Below are 12,736 nucleotides of genomic sequence, written 5' to 3'. Positions count from 1 at the left end.
TTTGGGGGTGGGAGGTGACGGGGTTATGCTTATATATTATCCTGGAACCAGTAACTAAAACAGTATTTTTCACCATAAGGAACAAATTGTAGGGTCATCTGCTTTACAGTCAAAGACACATTCTTGCTACTCCACGAAGACTATTAACTTCACTTACTTTACTGGCCACACACTAAGGAATTGGTGAAGATCATTCTGTTAACTACGTTCCTCAAGGAACATGGACAAGGAGAGCCCCGACTATTTCTGGGGAAGCACTGGTCACAAGACAGGGTCACTCACCCGGGCAGCTTCCACAATCGCACTTTCAAACTCCCGATAAGCCTCCCAGATGGCCAGGCCTTTGGTCATGTGTAAACCGACGGACGAGAGAGCCCTTTCAAACACAGAGCGGACTTTCTCAAGGCCACCTTTCTGACCGATACCGCCGACTGAGTACTGGCCATACTCCAGCCAAATGTTTGGACCTAAAAATGAGAAGTGGTCTATTAGTTTGAGATATAAAACACCCAAATACAAAACTGATGCATAACAAAAGAAACGTGCCCACCAAAAAAGTACTCATTCATGCAAGAAGGACCAGAGCACCACCACCAAGCGTCCCAATTTACCTCTGCCAATACTGCAGCCTGAAACGGAAGGACAGCTAAACAACGTTCCTACTGGGTACAACTGTTGAGATTTTACTGCAACAACAGTATATTCCAGGTAGTAATATGTAAAACTATGATTATAAAGTTTATTAAAACTGAAGGAATCCAGTAATAGATTTCAATGAAAACAGTTACAAATCTGAGTCAATCTTCACAAAGATTTCAAAGCCTCCAATTTTTCAACTTTTGAATCTTGATTCATTTTTAAGCCTTCTGGTCAAAGTGAAAGAAAAAAATTAAAAGTACCAATCCTGTTACTACAAATCTATATTTTAAATGTCTATTTTTAATGATGTTTAAATGATAAAAAAGGATCTGGTTGCCTTATTTCTTTCACTGTTTTTTAAACGTTTTATATACTCACTTCCACAGCTTTAAGACCAGACTAAGGAATTAAATTCTTCATGCATGCGTCAATTCTTACTGCGCACATTTTGTCTATATTTTTCAAAGATCTGAAAATTATTTCAGAGGCCTATACGCTAACCTTGTCAAATAAAAATACTAAAAAAATAAAGAGGTCCATTTGACAGTTACTTTGTTTTCCTGACGCTTGCTTTATCGTTGAAGTAGGTTCATTTCAAGAACTTAAACAAAGCCACTCTGTTTTCACTCACCAACATAAAGCTGCTAGATGGGCTGCAAAATGAAAATGCAAATAATCTAGCTCTTGGAGCTGAAGCCCTTAGTGAACGTAAGTCAAGTTTCCAGATGGGCTATGACACAGCTGCTCCTCTAAGAGAGGGTCATTTTCAACAAATTAGATCGTGGCTTCTCCCAACATTTAAATCACCTAGAGACGGGCAAATATTCTGAATAGCGTTTTACCTTAGAAAACCTAAGGGTGCAGCGGCCACAATGACTATGACAGGCAAACAAAAGGATGTGTCACTAGATCCCAGGTTCCCAAACAGGCACAAAGCCTCTGCACAAGGTTCCTCCAAAGACAGAGGAGCCTGATTTTCACAATCTCTGAAGAGCCAGAGGAGTGTTGCCATATCCTGTTAGAGGCGCCATGACCACCTCCTGCACAGCCTGACGTCAGTACTGAGTCCATGCTGAGGAATAACAGACGGCTACACCTGGTATCTTCAAATGTACAAAAACATACTTCAAAACTAAGAAGCAGGGAAACGTGGCTTTTGAACGTTCAAAACAAGTGACACAATTTCCACACACGAAAGCTCCTGAAAATAACACGAGGACCCCGTGGGCTCCCATTCAAAACTCCTTATGAGACATAATCTATGAGGCATGGTTATCCGGCTTCCTGAGCCACAGCAGCCCTGACGCAGCTGCTGGGAAGGGAGGGCATACTGACATCAGCACCACGGGACAGCAGAGATGACTAGGCCTCCTGCACAACCATAAGGGACTGGAAACCATGACAGCCTGGGGAGGGACAAGAGATCCTTAGAGAAAGAGAACTGCTGCTGCTAATGACGACCCTGAGACATGAATAAAGGAGGAACAGGATCAGCAGAAAACATGGGCATATCATGCATTCGGAATTCTGTCAGACTCTAAGAGGCCACGTGGGCAGCAGAGGCCCAAGGAGAGCTTTTAAAAACACATTCGCTATAACTATATTCACAAAACACCTATTATTTTCATTATTCAAATTATGAAAAATAAAAACTTGATCAATTCTTGGCTGGTAAAGGCACAAGAACAATACCCTCCCTCGGAGCGGTCTGTCTATCTTCTACGTACCGATGCTTCCATGAGGGGGAAAATGCCCACAGTGTTGAGTGAGGAAAGTCAGGGAAGAAGGAAGTCGGATGTAAAAGGGGGGATTTTTTAAGGCTTTTTAAAAACAATTTGTCCATAGCGTTGCCTGATGTGGTGTCCAATGTATGTAGAGAAAATATTTAGAGAATTACACAATCCACAGGGGAGGGTAAAGGGACTTCAAGGAAAGTTAGGCATCTATACGTCACTTGCACGGGTAAAACGTCCGCACCAGCAGACCAGGGAGACCTCTGGGGTGACGGAGGGTTCTGTACCTCAATGACAGGGGTGGCTACCCGAATCTACACACAGGGCAAAACTTCACAGAACTACACACACACATTATACCAAGGTCAATTTCCTGGCTTTGATTTTCGACTCTAGCTACAAGATATGGGGAGAAACTGGATGAAGTGAGCACACAGGACTTCTCTGTGCTATGTGTGCGATTTCCTGTAAATTTATAATTATTTCAAAATAAAGGGTTTTTTAAGATTAAAAAAAACCCCATTCTGTCCAAAACTTTTAAAAAGCCCTGCAATGTGTGAAAGGTGATCTTCAGTCATGTGGAAATACCATGTAAGTTCTTCCTGTGAGTGTATTCGTTCACTTTACTACAAACATTTCTTCTGTTTATACAGGCGCCCCTCGGAGATACTTCAGGTTCGCTTCCAGACCACCGCAATAGAGCGAATATTGCAATAAAACAAGTGACACAAATTTTTTGGTTTCCCAGTGCATATACGTTATGCTTGCACTATACAGTCTATAAAGTGTGCAACAGCAGTATGTCTACGAAAACCATGTCCATACCTTAATTAAAAAATACTTTACTGCTACAAAAATCACCTGAGACTGTTGGAAAAATGGCGCCCATAGACTCGCTCGACACAGGGTTGCCACAAGCCTTCCATTTGTTTTTTTTAAAAAATGCAATTCTCTGTGAGGCGCAATAAAGCAAAGCACACTACCACGAGGTATGCCTGTATTTTAAACCCAAATATCCTGAATGAAAAATCACAGACGACGCTAATAACTGAACTCACACCTATCCGACTGCTAGGCTAACGCTCTCGTCTGGGCAGCAGCATGTCACAGTACGATCCGCGACAGCAGAGACTGAGGCCACATAGATGACACGGCCAGACACACTGGAAAAGGCCCCCGGGAACTTACAAATGTAGTCCTTCACGGCTTTCTCAAAGAGGTCGTACACGTGCTCTCTGTCCAGACCGTCCAGGGCCATGGTGATCTCGTCGTGTAGCCACTCCAGCCAGAGCTCTGCAAGACAACACCTCCCACGTGACCACCTCCCTCAGCAAAGGGCGGGCGGGAAGCAGGAATCTTCCTGCGCGTCCTCAGCACGCAAATGTTTCATCCGTCTTACATAAGCTAGCACAGTTCACAGAAACTCAATTCTTAACACCTGCACCGAGCACATCAAAGGTTGATACTGCTAAATAAGATCCAATCACAAAGATCATAACATCCTACACCTGTTGGGCATTTTATGTTTTGCAAATTCTGGGTTTGTCAAAGCAGTGAGGCTGCTGAAGTGTTACCTACCTTCGGTCAAGGGGAAGATCTCACTCATCTTCTGGCGGGCCATCCTCACTTTGGTGAGCTCCCCTTCCAGCCGGAGCAGCCGGATGAGGTCCACGTGGCAGTTGTAGTCGTAGACATTGATGGACAGCTAAAAGGAAAGGGCACAGAAGTTGAAAATTAAAACGCCACCATCAAAATGACTTAGTTTTTTCCACCACTGGTGAGAACGCACATGTCTGCCACAAACAAAAGACATGTGCTATGTGGGAGAGCTTCTGAAAAGAAAGGCAACATTTACCCTCCGGAAAAGGAAGGGGGGAAAAAAATCAATGAAAGAAGCTTTTTTTGTTTTCTTTTTTCTTTTAAACGTTTATTTAGTTAAGTGTTTTACCAGGACCCATCAGCTCCAAGTCAAGTAGTTGTTTCAATCTAGTTGTGGAGGGCGCAGCTCACAGTGGCCAGTGTGGGGGTCAAACCAGCGACCTGGTTGTTAAGAACACCGCACTCTAACCAACTGAGCTAACCGGCCGCCCCCAAAAGAAGCTTTTTATAAGAATCATAAAGCTCCCTCAAATCTCTTACAATTCCTGTCAGAACATACTTGGATTCTCTTTAAAATACAGGAAACATTCTAATGAAACAAATAAACACAAAGTTTGACCTCAGGCAAGTTATTAACTTTTCCAAGCCTTCATTTCATCTATAAAATAGGGATACCGCAGGTTCTAGCTCAGAAGACTAGTGAGGATTTTAAAGACAATTTAGTAACGTGCTTTAGCGCATGCCAGGTACATAGGTAATAGCTCTTTTCTTTCACCAAACAAAAAGGGAGGGAGGGGGAGAAGCAGGAGGGGGTGACCCATATTGGCAGAAACAAGAATGACAACAGATTGGTGTTTGTTGAAGCTGAGTGATCAGTACATAAAGGTTTATTTTTATACTTGAAACTTTTCAAACTAAGTTAAAATAGTAAAATAACTGCTTAAAAAACCTATCATATATCTGAGACAAAAGAAAACTAAAAGAATTTCTTACTGGCAGACTTACTCTTCTTCAAGACTAGCTCAAGGAAGTTCTGCAAACAGAAAGGAAGTGATAAATCTTGGAGCATCAGGAAGAAAGAACAACAAAAAGAGCAGAAAAGTGGGTAAATTCTCCTTATGAGTTTTCTAAATTGTATGTGATAACTGAAACAAAAATTTTATGACTAGCTGATACCCAAAACAATGATATTTAAAATAAGATTGGCAAAGGGGCATAAATGGAAGGGAGATTTTTCACACCTCACTTAGTGGTTAAAACACAAATACCACGTAAGTCAAATATACTGAAATACAAGCAACCATTAAGAAACTATACAAAGCAATACACTAAAAAATCACTATAAATAAACCAAAATGGAATCCTAAAAAATGTTGAAGTAACCCACAGGCAGCCAAGAAAAGAGAAACAGAAGAATAAAATATGAAAAGAAAAAAATAAAATAAAATGTCAGGCTTTAGACCTAACGTATCAATAATTACATTAAATGTATATGGTACAAATATACTTGCTAATTAATAGGAAGAGAATGCAGAGAGGATAAAAATACAACCCAACTACATGCTGATTACATAAAACTCACTTCATATTCAAGGATGTAGGTAGGTTGAAAGCAAAAGGATGGGAAAAGACAGACTATGCAAACATTAATCAAAAAGCAGCAAAAATGGTTACATTAATAACACATAAAGAGCAAAGAAAACTCTCAGATAAAAAGGGACATCATGTAATGATAAAAGAATCAACCCACTAGAAACACCAAACAATGCTAAATGTGTATGCACCAAACAACACAGCCTCAAAATAGATGAAGCAAAAACTGACAGAACTAAAACAAGAAACACACACATCTACAATTATACTGGGGACTTCAACATCCCCCATTTCAGCAACTAATACCAGATAGATAACCAGCAAAGATACAGAACTCAACACCACCACCAACATATTCTAATTGACATACATAGAATACTCTACTCAGTAATAACAGAATACTTTTTCCCCCCTCACGTGCCCACAGAACATTCACTGAGACCATATCCTGGATCATAAAACAAACCTCAACAAATTTAAAAGAAATGAAATCATACAGAGTACATCTTCTGATCACAATAGAATCAATGTAGAAATCAGTAACAGGAGGAAAATTTCTAAACACTTGGAAATTAAGCAATACACTTCTCAATAATCTATGGATCAAAGAGGAAGTCTCAAAGAAAATTTTATAATACATAGAACTGAAAGAAAATGAAAATACAGCAAATCAAAATAAGTGGGATACAGGTAGCACAGTGTGGAGAGGAAAACTTACGGAACTAAATTCACTGCATAAAAAGAATTATACACCATGACTAAGTGGGATTTGTTCCGGGTATGCAAAGCTGGTGAAATCTTTGAAAATCAATCACTGTAATCCACTATATCAACAGGCTAAAACACAAAAATCATGACATCTATAGACACAGGAAATGCATTTGACAAAATCCAACAACCATTCACTATAAAAACTCTCAGCAAATTAGGACCTTATCAAAATTAAAACGTTTTTCTCTGTAAAAAACTATTTAGAGGATGCAAAGAAAAGGTACTGACTGAAAAAAAATATTTACAAACCACATATCTGACAAAGGACTAATATCTAAAGGATATAACTCCAACTCAACAGTGAAAAACAAAGAACCCAATTAGAAAATGGGCAGAAGACATGAACCGACATATATATCCAAAGAGAACACACAGATGGCTGATAGGTCTGTATGAATGGTGTTCAACATCATTAGCTATCAGGGAAATACAAATTAAAACCAGAATGGGATATCATTATACACCTAATTGAATGGCTAAAATAAAAAATAGTGACAATACTAAATGCTGGAGAAACAAAACTGGCTCACTCATACATCGATGGGAGTGCAAAATGGGTATAGCAACTCTGGAAAACAGTTTAGCAATTTCTTGTAAAATTCAACATACAACTGCCTTATCACCCAACAAGGGCATTTTCCCAGAGAAATAAAACCTATGTTCACACAAACACCCCAAGTGAATATTCGTAACAGCCTTATTCCCCATAGCCGAACTGGAAACAACCAGAAGTCCTTCACTGGGTGAATGATTAACCATGGCACACCCACACCATGGAACACTACTCAGCCATTGAAAGGGGATGAACTAATATACACACAATGCAGATGGATCATGAGAGAAATTATACTGAGTGAAAAAAACGAATCCCAAAAGGTTACAAACTGTACGAATCCATGTAGGCAACATTCTGGAAATGACAAAATCCCAGAAGTGGAGAACGGACTGGCTGCCTGAGGTCAGGAAGTGTAGCCATTAAAGGGCGAAGGGAGGGGATTCTTGTGAGGGGACCCATCTGTGTGGTGACCGTATCCATGTCACTCTGGGTCATGATACTATAGTTTTACAAAAGATTATTATTGGGGGAAACTGAGTAAAGGGTACACAGGAACTGCAGGGAAATGCACCCTTATCTCAAAAGGAAAAGTTTAATTTCTTAAAAAAGCTTTCACACAAGCTGGGGTATGGGGTTACCATAAGTCGACGTGGAGACTAGACTAGTATCTACTCTTCCATCTGCCACAACATTTCAGCAATAAATATTTCCCTCTCCAAAGAGAGCAGATCACCTATACTTCTTCCAATCAACATCTGCCATTTAACAAGGTACTCTTAATAATCTAGACAGTGGCTATTGCATTAAAATACACAAAGGAAGATTTGTCTTACCAGATGGCAAGTCTCTGCAATAGAGTTAGACCAGGAAATTGACACAGAATAGACAAACTGACCAACTGAAGTGCTTAGAAACAAACCTAAGCAGACAAATATATAGATGACAGAGGTGGCACTGCTTGTATCCACTAAAATGAATTCATGACCCCTGATCGTGATCCCTATCTGAAAAACACTGACTTAGAGATGCTCTTCTATACAGAGGGTGCCAAAAAATTGTATACACATTTTAAGAAAGGAAAACTGTTAAAATTGTAATACTCAATATATACCGATAACAAAAGATGACTACAAGTCACATTTGACTTTTGCAATGACAAGAGGTGCTCAAAGTGGTTCCCATCAGCGTCCAGATACTTCTGATTATGGCAAACTATTGCTTGAGCAACGCTGACCAAAGTGTCCACTTGTATACATTTTTTTGGCACCCCCGTATGTTCAATAGTAGCACAGTTCAACAGTAACAATGCACCTGTATTTTGTTTGTAATGGGGGGGGAAACAAAAAACGGTAGCAATTCAAATGTCATAAGAACTGATAAACTGTGGGATAGCTCACACGGTGGTACACTAAATATACAGTAGTCAAAATGAATGAACTGCAGCCACAAGTAACATGAATGAATCTCAGAAACCCACTGCTGGGTGGAAAGCAGTCCCAGAAGATTATGGATAGCCTGATACGCTGTTTAAAAAGCTCAAAAACAAACAAAAGTGGACAATACATTGCTTACAGATACATACTTTGGTGATAAAACTATACATGTTTTCAAACAGAAGGAAGCACAGGAAATTCAAGAAAGTAGTTACCTAGGTTTTAGGAAGGACAAAGGAGGAGGGTAAAGACAGGACAATGGAATAGGGGAGAAGCCTACAGGTGCATGAAATGGCACAGAAGAAGTTCTAACTCTTAAGACAAGTGGTGGCGTAAGTGGTATCCCTTTGACTACCACACTTTATAATTCACAGATATGAACAGTGTTTGTATGTCTCAATTCACATACAGAAAGATAAAGAAGAATCGGGAACAGATAAGAGCATGACCTATGAATTCTTTTAAAAATCTTAAAACTTCCAGCAATGTTCTCCTGCTCGTGATTTATAAAACCTGACAAGCTGAACCCATCCCATGATTACGTGATGGGTTAAAAAAGGACTGGACTCAGTCAAGACACAAGTTCTAACCTCCTCCACTGGTTCTTGGTTTCCCCCCTTGTACCAGGCAGGCGCTGGAGGAAATCTTTGGCTCTCAAGTGGGTTGTCACAACATACTGATCTTTCAAAACTGACTGTCAAGTGTGTCACACAAGTAACAATAGTTTAGAAAGTTTGTGGAAGAAGTACTTTCCTCAATAAAGCACATTCTAGGTTCTCCCTGTCACCCCACCACTCGTAATTCACCTGGGTCTGACTGCGTTTTCTGAGAATGAAGAGGGGAGAGAGAGTCCTCACTAGTTAGTGTGAAGAATGTGTACGCAAGTGCCCCTCACGTGAGTACCATGTGTAGGTCAGAAGAAAAAGGTGTAAAAGTCACTGAAGTAGAGGAACTGGCTCTAAGATGATTTTTGGTCTAAACTTCTGACTTGTAGGCGCAAATAATGAAGATTCTCTATGTGGGGAGGTGGTCTGCAAGTGTGTGTATTAAATGCATAATGAGATGCATTTAGAAGAGGCATTTCCACAAAGTTCAATCAGCACTGACAAAGGGGTATACACGCCGGTCTTTTCTGGTCTCCGATCATTAACCTCAGAGGATGCTTTAGACAGAGGCAGCCGAGCCAGTGCACAAGGTGACTGCTAACTGATTTCCTAAGTCCCTGACAGCACACACCCTGGCCCTGGAATGGGGGTGGAGACATAATAGAGGCATGGTGAAAGAACGCACTGCTGCAATCACAGGAAAGGAGAATGGAGCAGGCCTTGGCACAGCACCTACCATGTGTCAAACGCTGCGAGGAACTTTACAGACACGTGAGGGAGGAAATACGGCAACATGGTTTTGCCCGCTGGGACACCACAGGCTCAGAGAGCTGAAATAACCTGTTTCAGAACACCAACACAAATAATGGGAAATCTCGGCTTTTGTTACAAGGGCAGGTACCACTGGCACTTCCTTGTGAGCCTCCATAAAATACACTCAGCAATGAGAACTGGAATTGGCAAACGTGGCAGCGGAGTTTTTCACAGGCCTATCTGGAAGTTATTCATCATTATGCTCCACCGTAATAGTTACAGCAGGAACTAGAAGCTGTGGGGTTAGGATGCAGTGGGAGAGAGGTTTGGAAAAATTGGGTCAATTTGTAGACCCCAGGACAAAGAGGATAAAGCCAGAGGCTCTTCAATTCACCATCCCTTGCCAGATCCCATCCTGTGTGGTTACCTCTGAGCTCCATGCCAACCTCAGTGGCCCGACGCGGGGGGCCAACTGCAAAACACCAGTACCCAGGAGACCTCTGCTCCGAGCCAGCCTCCTCTCTAGAAAACTGGGTACCTTCCAGCAAGGACTTCATCTCTCTGCTTCCAAACTTCCCCTGTCACTAAGACAGATAATCCCATTCCCCCTACCTCATGGAATGGTAAGATCCAAGTGAGCTAACGGTTCCCTGAAAGGCCCAAGGCCCGAAGTCTGAAAAAGAGATTTCCATCAGGACAGGGACACAGCCTGGCACCCCATATTACACTGCGTTTGCTGAATGAATAAAAGACTGAATGAATGTCGGCGTACTCGTTTATAAAAAGCATGGTAACCGCCTGCCTATCCCAACTGGCTCCTTTGCCATTTACACGTCATGATGAGTGGGACGAACTGTACTAAATGGAGGATGTTGCGCTTCCACAACTTAACAAAAATGGTACTGCTGGAGAGGACATTACAAGGAATCTCACACTCAGCGAGGTTAACAACTTCACATCACTAAGCGATTTCGTATCCAGTATAGCATTTGGTCCACAACCTTGAAAAGTTCAAAACCGCCCTTTTATGAGCGACTTTGAACAAGCCATCTCATCATTTGTTCCTCGCCTGCTTCCTCGCCTGTAACATGAAAATGTGCTCGATCCGCTTGCCCCTCCAAACCCCTCCACCCTCTCCTCCCTGTCCTGTGCCCCGCTGTGTGGACCACATAGATGGGGCGGCTGGCTCTCTTCCTCCCAGCTGCGTTTGCCCAGCAGAAGCCACTAGCAGATGTTTGGAGAGAGGAAGACAGGTAGCGCAGGGTATTTCTTCCTGCACCCCAATCGCTGAGGAAAACTGGGGCTGCATTCCTTGACCAAAGGACTCCTCAGCTCCTCTCAGGTGTCCTCTCCACACAATAATTCGGGAAACCAGCCATTCCCCTCACCTCTACCAAAAGGGACACCGAGCCCTGGCGTACTAAACCTTCACTCCTGATTTCCCTGCCCACATCTTTATAAACACTACAGTCTCTGTATCAACCTTTTCTCAAATTATCCTAATAGGAACGTGGATAATGTCCCATGTCCTGCTGGGACTCTGGATTATACAGGAGTTACAAATTAGAGATAATGTTACTAAAAGGTGCCAGGCACCTGGCTCTATAGGGTTACTGATACGACAATTATATGATGCAGAAATTGTTGCTCCCAATTTGCAGATAAGGACGCCGAGACTCACGGAAATTAAGAAATCCGACCAAGCATCCTCAGCCTCCAGTGCTGAAATCGAACCTTTCCATTTCCATTATCACCCCCAAGGTCAATCTACTTCCTACCACCCCGTACTTCACCAACGTCACCATTCCTACAGGAAAATAACTCCTACAAATGGAATCTCATTCCTACTGCCGGACACAGTTGAACAGAGTGGTTAGGGGTGGGAGCTGTGGAGTGGGTTCAAAGTTCAAAGCCCGACTCGCCACTGGCGGGAAGTGGAATCTTGAGCAAGAGCATTCCCCCTCCACGAGGAGCCACAGTTTCCTCCAGTAAAACGGGGAATGCACTGCTTCCTCCCTGGGTCGTTGCGAGGGTTCAATGCGCTAACGCTTGCAAAGCAGCAGGCCAGCAGTAAGCGCCCAAACGACGGTAGCTATGGTGACTAATAGCGGGTTTGCGGCCCTAGCGGCTTTCTTACCGCTCAGAACCGGGGAGGCGGGCCGGGGCCTGGGAACCGGAGGGAAGGAGCCCGCTGCCCACCCCCGAGCGCACCTGTTCCTCCAGCCTCTCGATCTCCAGCTGGTTCTTCTCCTCCTCTTCGTCGTACTCCCACTCGTACTCGCCGGGGGAGCTCTCCGCTGAAGAAGCCATGGCGTACTCATCTCCATCGCTCTCACTCACGCCTTCCTCCTGCTGCTCCCTCCCTGGCCCCGTGGTCTTGTACGTCGCAGCGGCCACAGCCCGCGATAACACCTTCCTTCTCGTCTTAGCCGCCTTAATCTCATCCTCTTCACCCTCAGCCTTGGGCCCCGCCTTGGGCTCCGTCTCCGGTTCTGTAGCCGATGTTGCGGCAGCCGTCGCCATCTTGCGCTTCCAGTCACTCCCGGGTTTTCACTCGGCCGCCGAAGACCCGCTGGAGTAGAAGCTGCCCGCGGCGCGCGCCTGATCAAAACCTAGCTCTCGTCCTACCTAAAGGGACAATGTGAGCCTCGGATGGTGGGGAAATCTCTAAATGCACTCAATTCATGTTATTTTATATATCTGTAAAAGTTCTCGTAAGAAAAACAACTCATTAACACGGCATGTGTTCCGCCGCAACTTCGGACAGAAGTTGGGACTTTGGACAGGAAGTGGAGGCCATTAGAGGAAGTCATTGAGTGAGCGTGATGACTGTGGGGAAGGGGTTGGCGCCATCTTGAGAAGGTCAAAAAATGATTCTGGGAATAAATGCTTACTGCCTACTCTCTGACCTGGAGCGTGGTTCAAGTCTCTCATCAACTGATACTGAAACGCAGAGTAAACTCCAAGCCCTCAGGGATCAATTGCCCCATTCTTGAGAAAAACCCATGTCCCAAAGAGATTCCTCCCCATCGTGTTACTTACTGCCTGGTGCCT

The 12,736-nt window shown here is 43.1% G+C and overlaps 1 protein-coding gene across 3 annotated transcripts in view; it reads right to left on the bottom strand.

Moving 5' to 3' along the window:
- SART3 (spliceosome associated factor 3, U4/U6 recycling protein) overlaps positions 1–12,609 on the bottom strand; it is a 30,478-nt gene extending 17,869 nt beyond the window's left edge. For 2 of the 3 annotated variants that reach the window (XR_004422077.1, XM_033097558.1), the window contains exons 1-4: positions 11,894–12,609; positions 3,951–4,077; positions 3,561–3,665; positions 283–467 (exon numbers count right to left, since the gene is read on the bottom strand). Coding sequence is in view for 2 of the 3 variants with exons in the window: in XM_033097558.1 (XP_032953449.1) it covers positions 283–467; positions 3,561–3,665; positions 3,951–4,077; positions 11,894–12,205 (729 nt within the window). In the remaining variant the exon portion in view is untranslated. The remainder of the gene's footprint in view (positions 1–282; positions 468–3,560; positions 3,666–3,950; positions 4,078–11,893) is intronic. The other variant, XM_033097560.1, reaches the window with a different exon arrangement.
- Positions 12,610–12,736: the final 127 nt, after the last annotated feature.

The sequence above is a fragment of the Rhinolophus ferrumequinum genome, chromosome 25 (assembly GCF_004115265.2).
Source record: "Rhinolophus ferrumequinum isolate MPI-CBG mRhiFer1 chromosome 25, mRhiFer1_v1.p, whole genome shotgun sequence".
Classification (NCBI taxonomy): domain Eukaryota; kingdom Metazoa; phylum Chordata; class Mammalia; order Chiroptera; family Rhinolophidae; genus Rhinolophus; species Rhinolophus ferrumequinum.
Note: the sequence above shows the minus strand (reverse complement) of the source record. Positions and strands in the feature narration are given on the sequence as shown.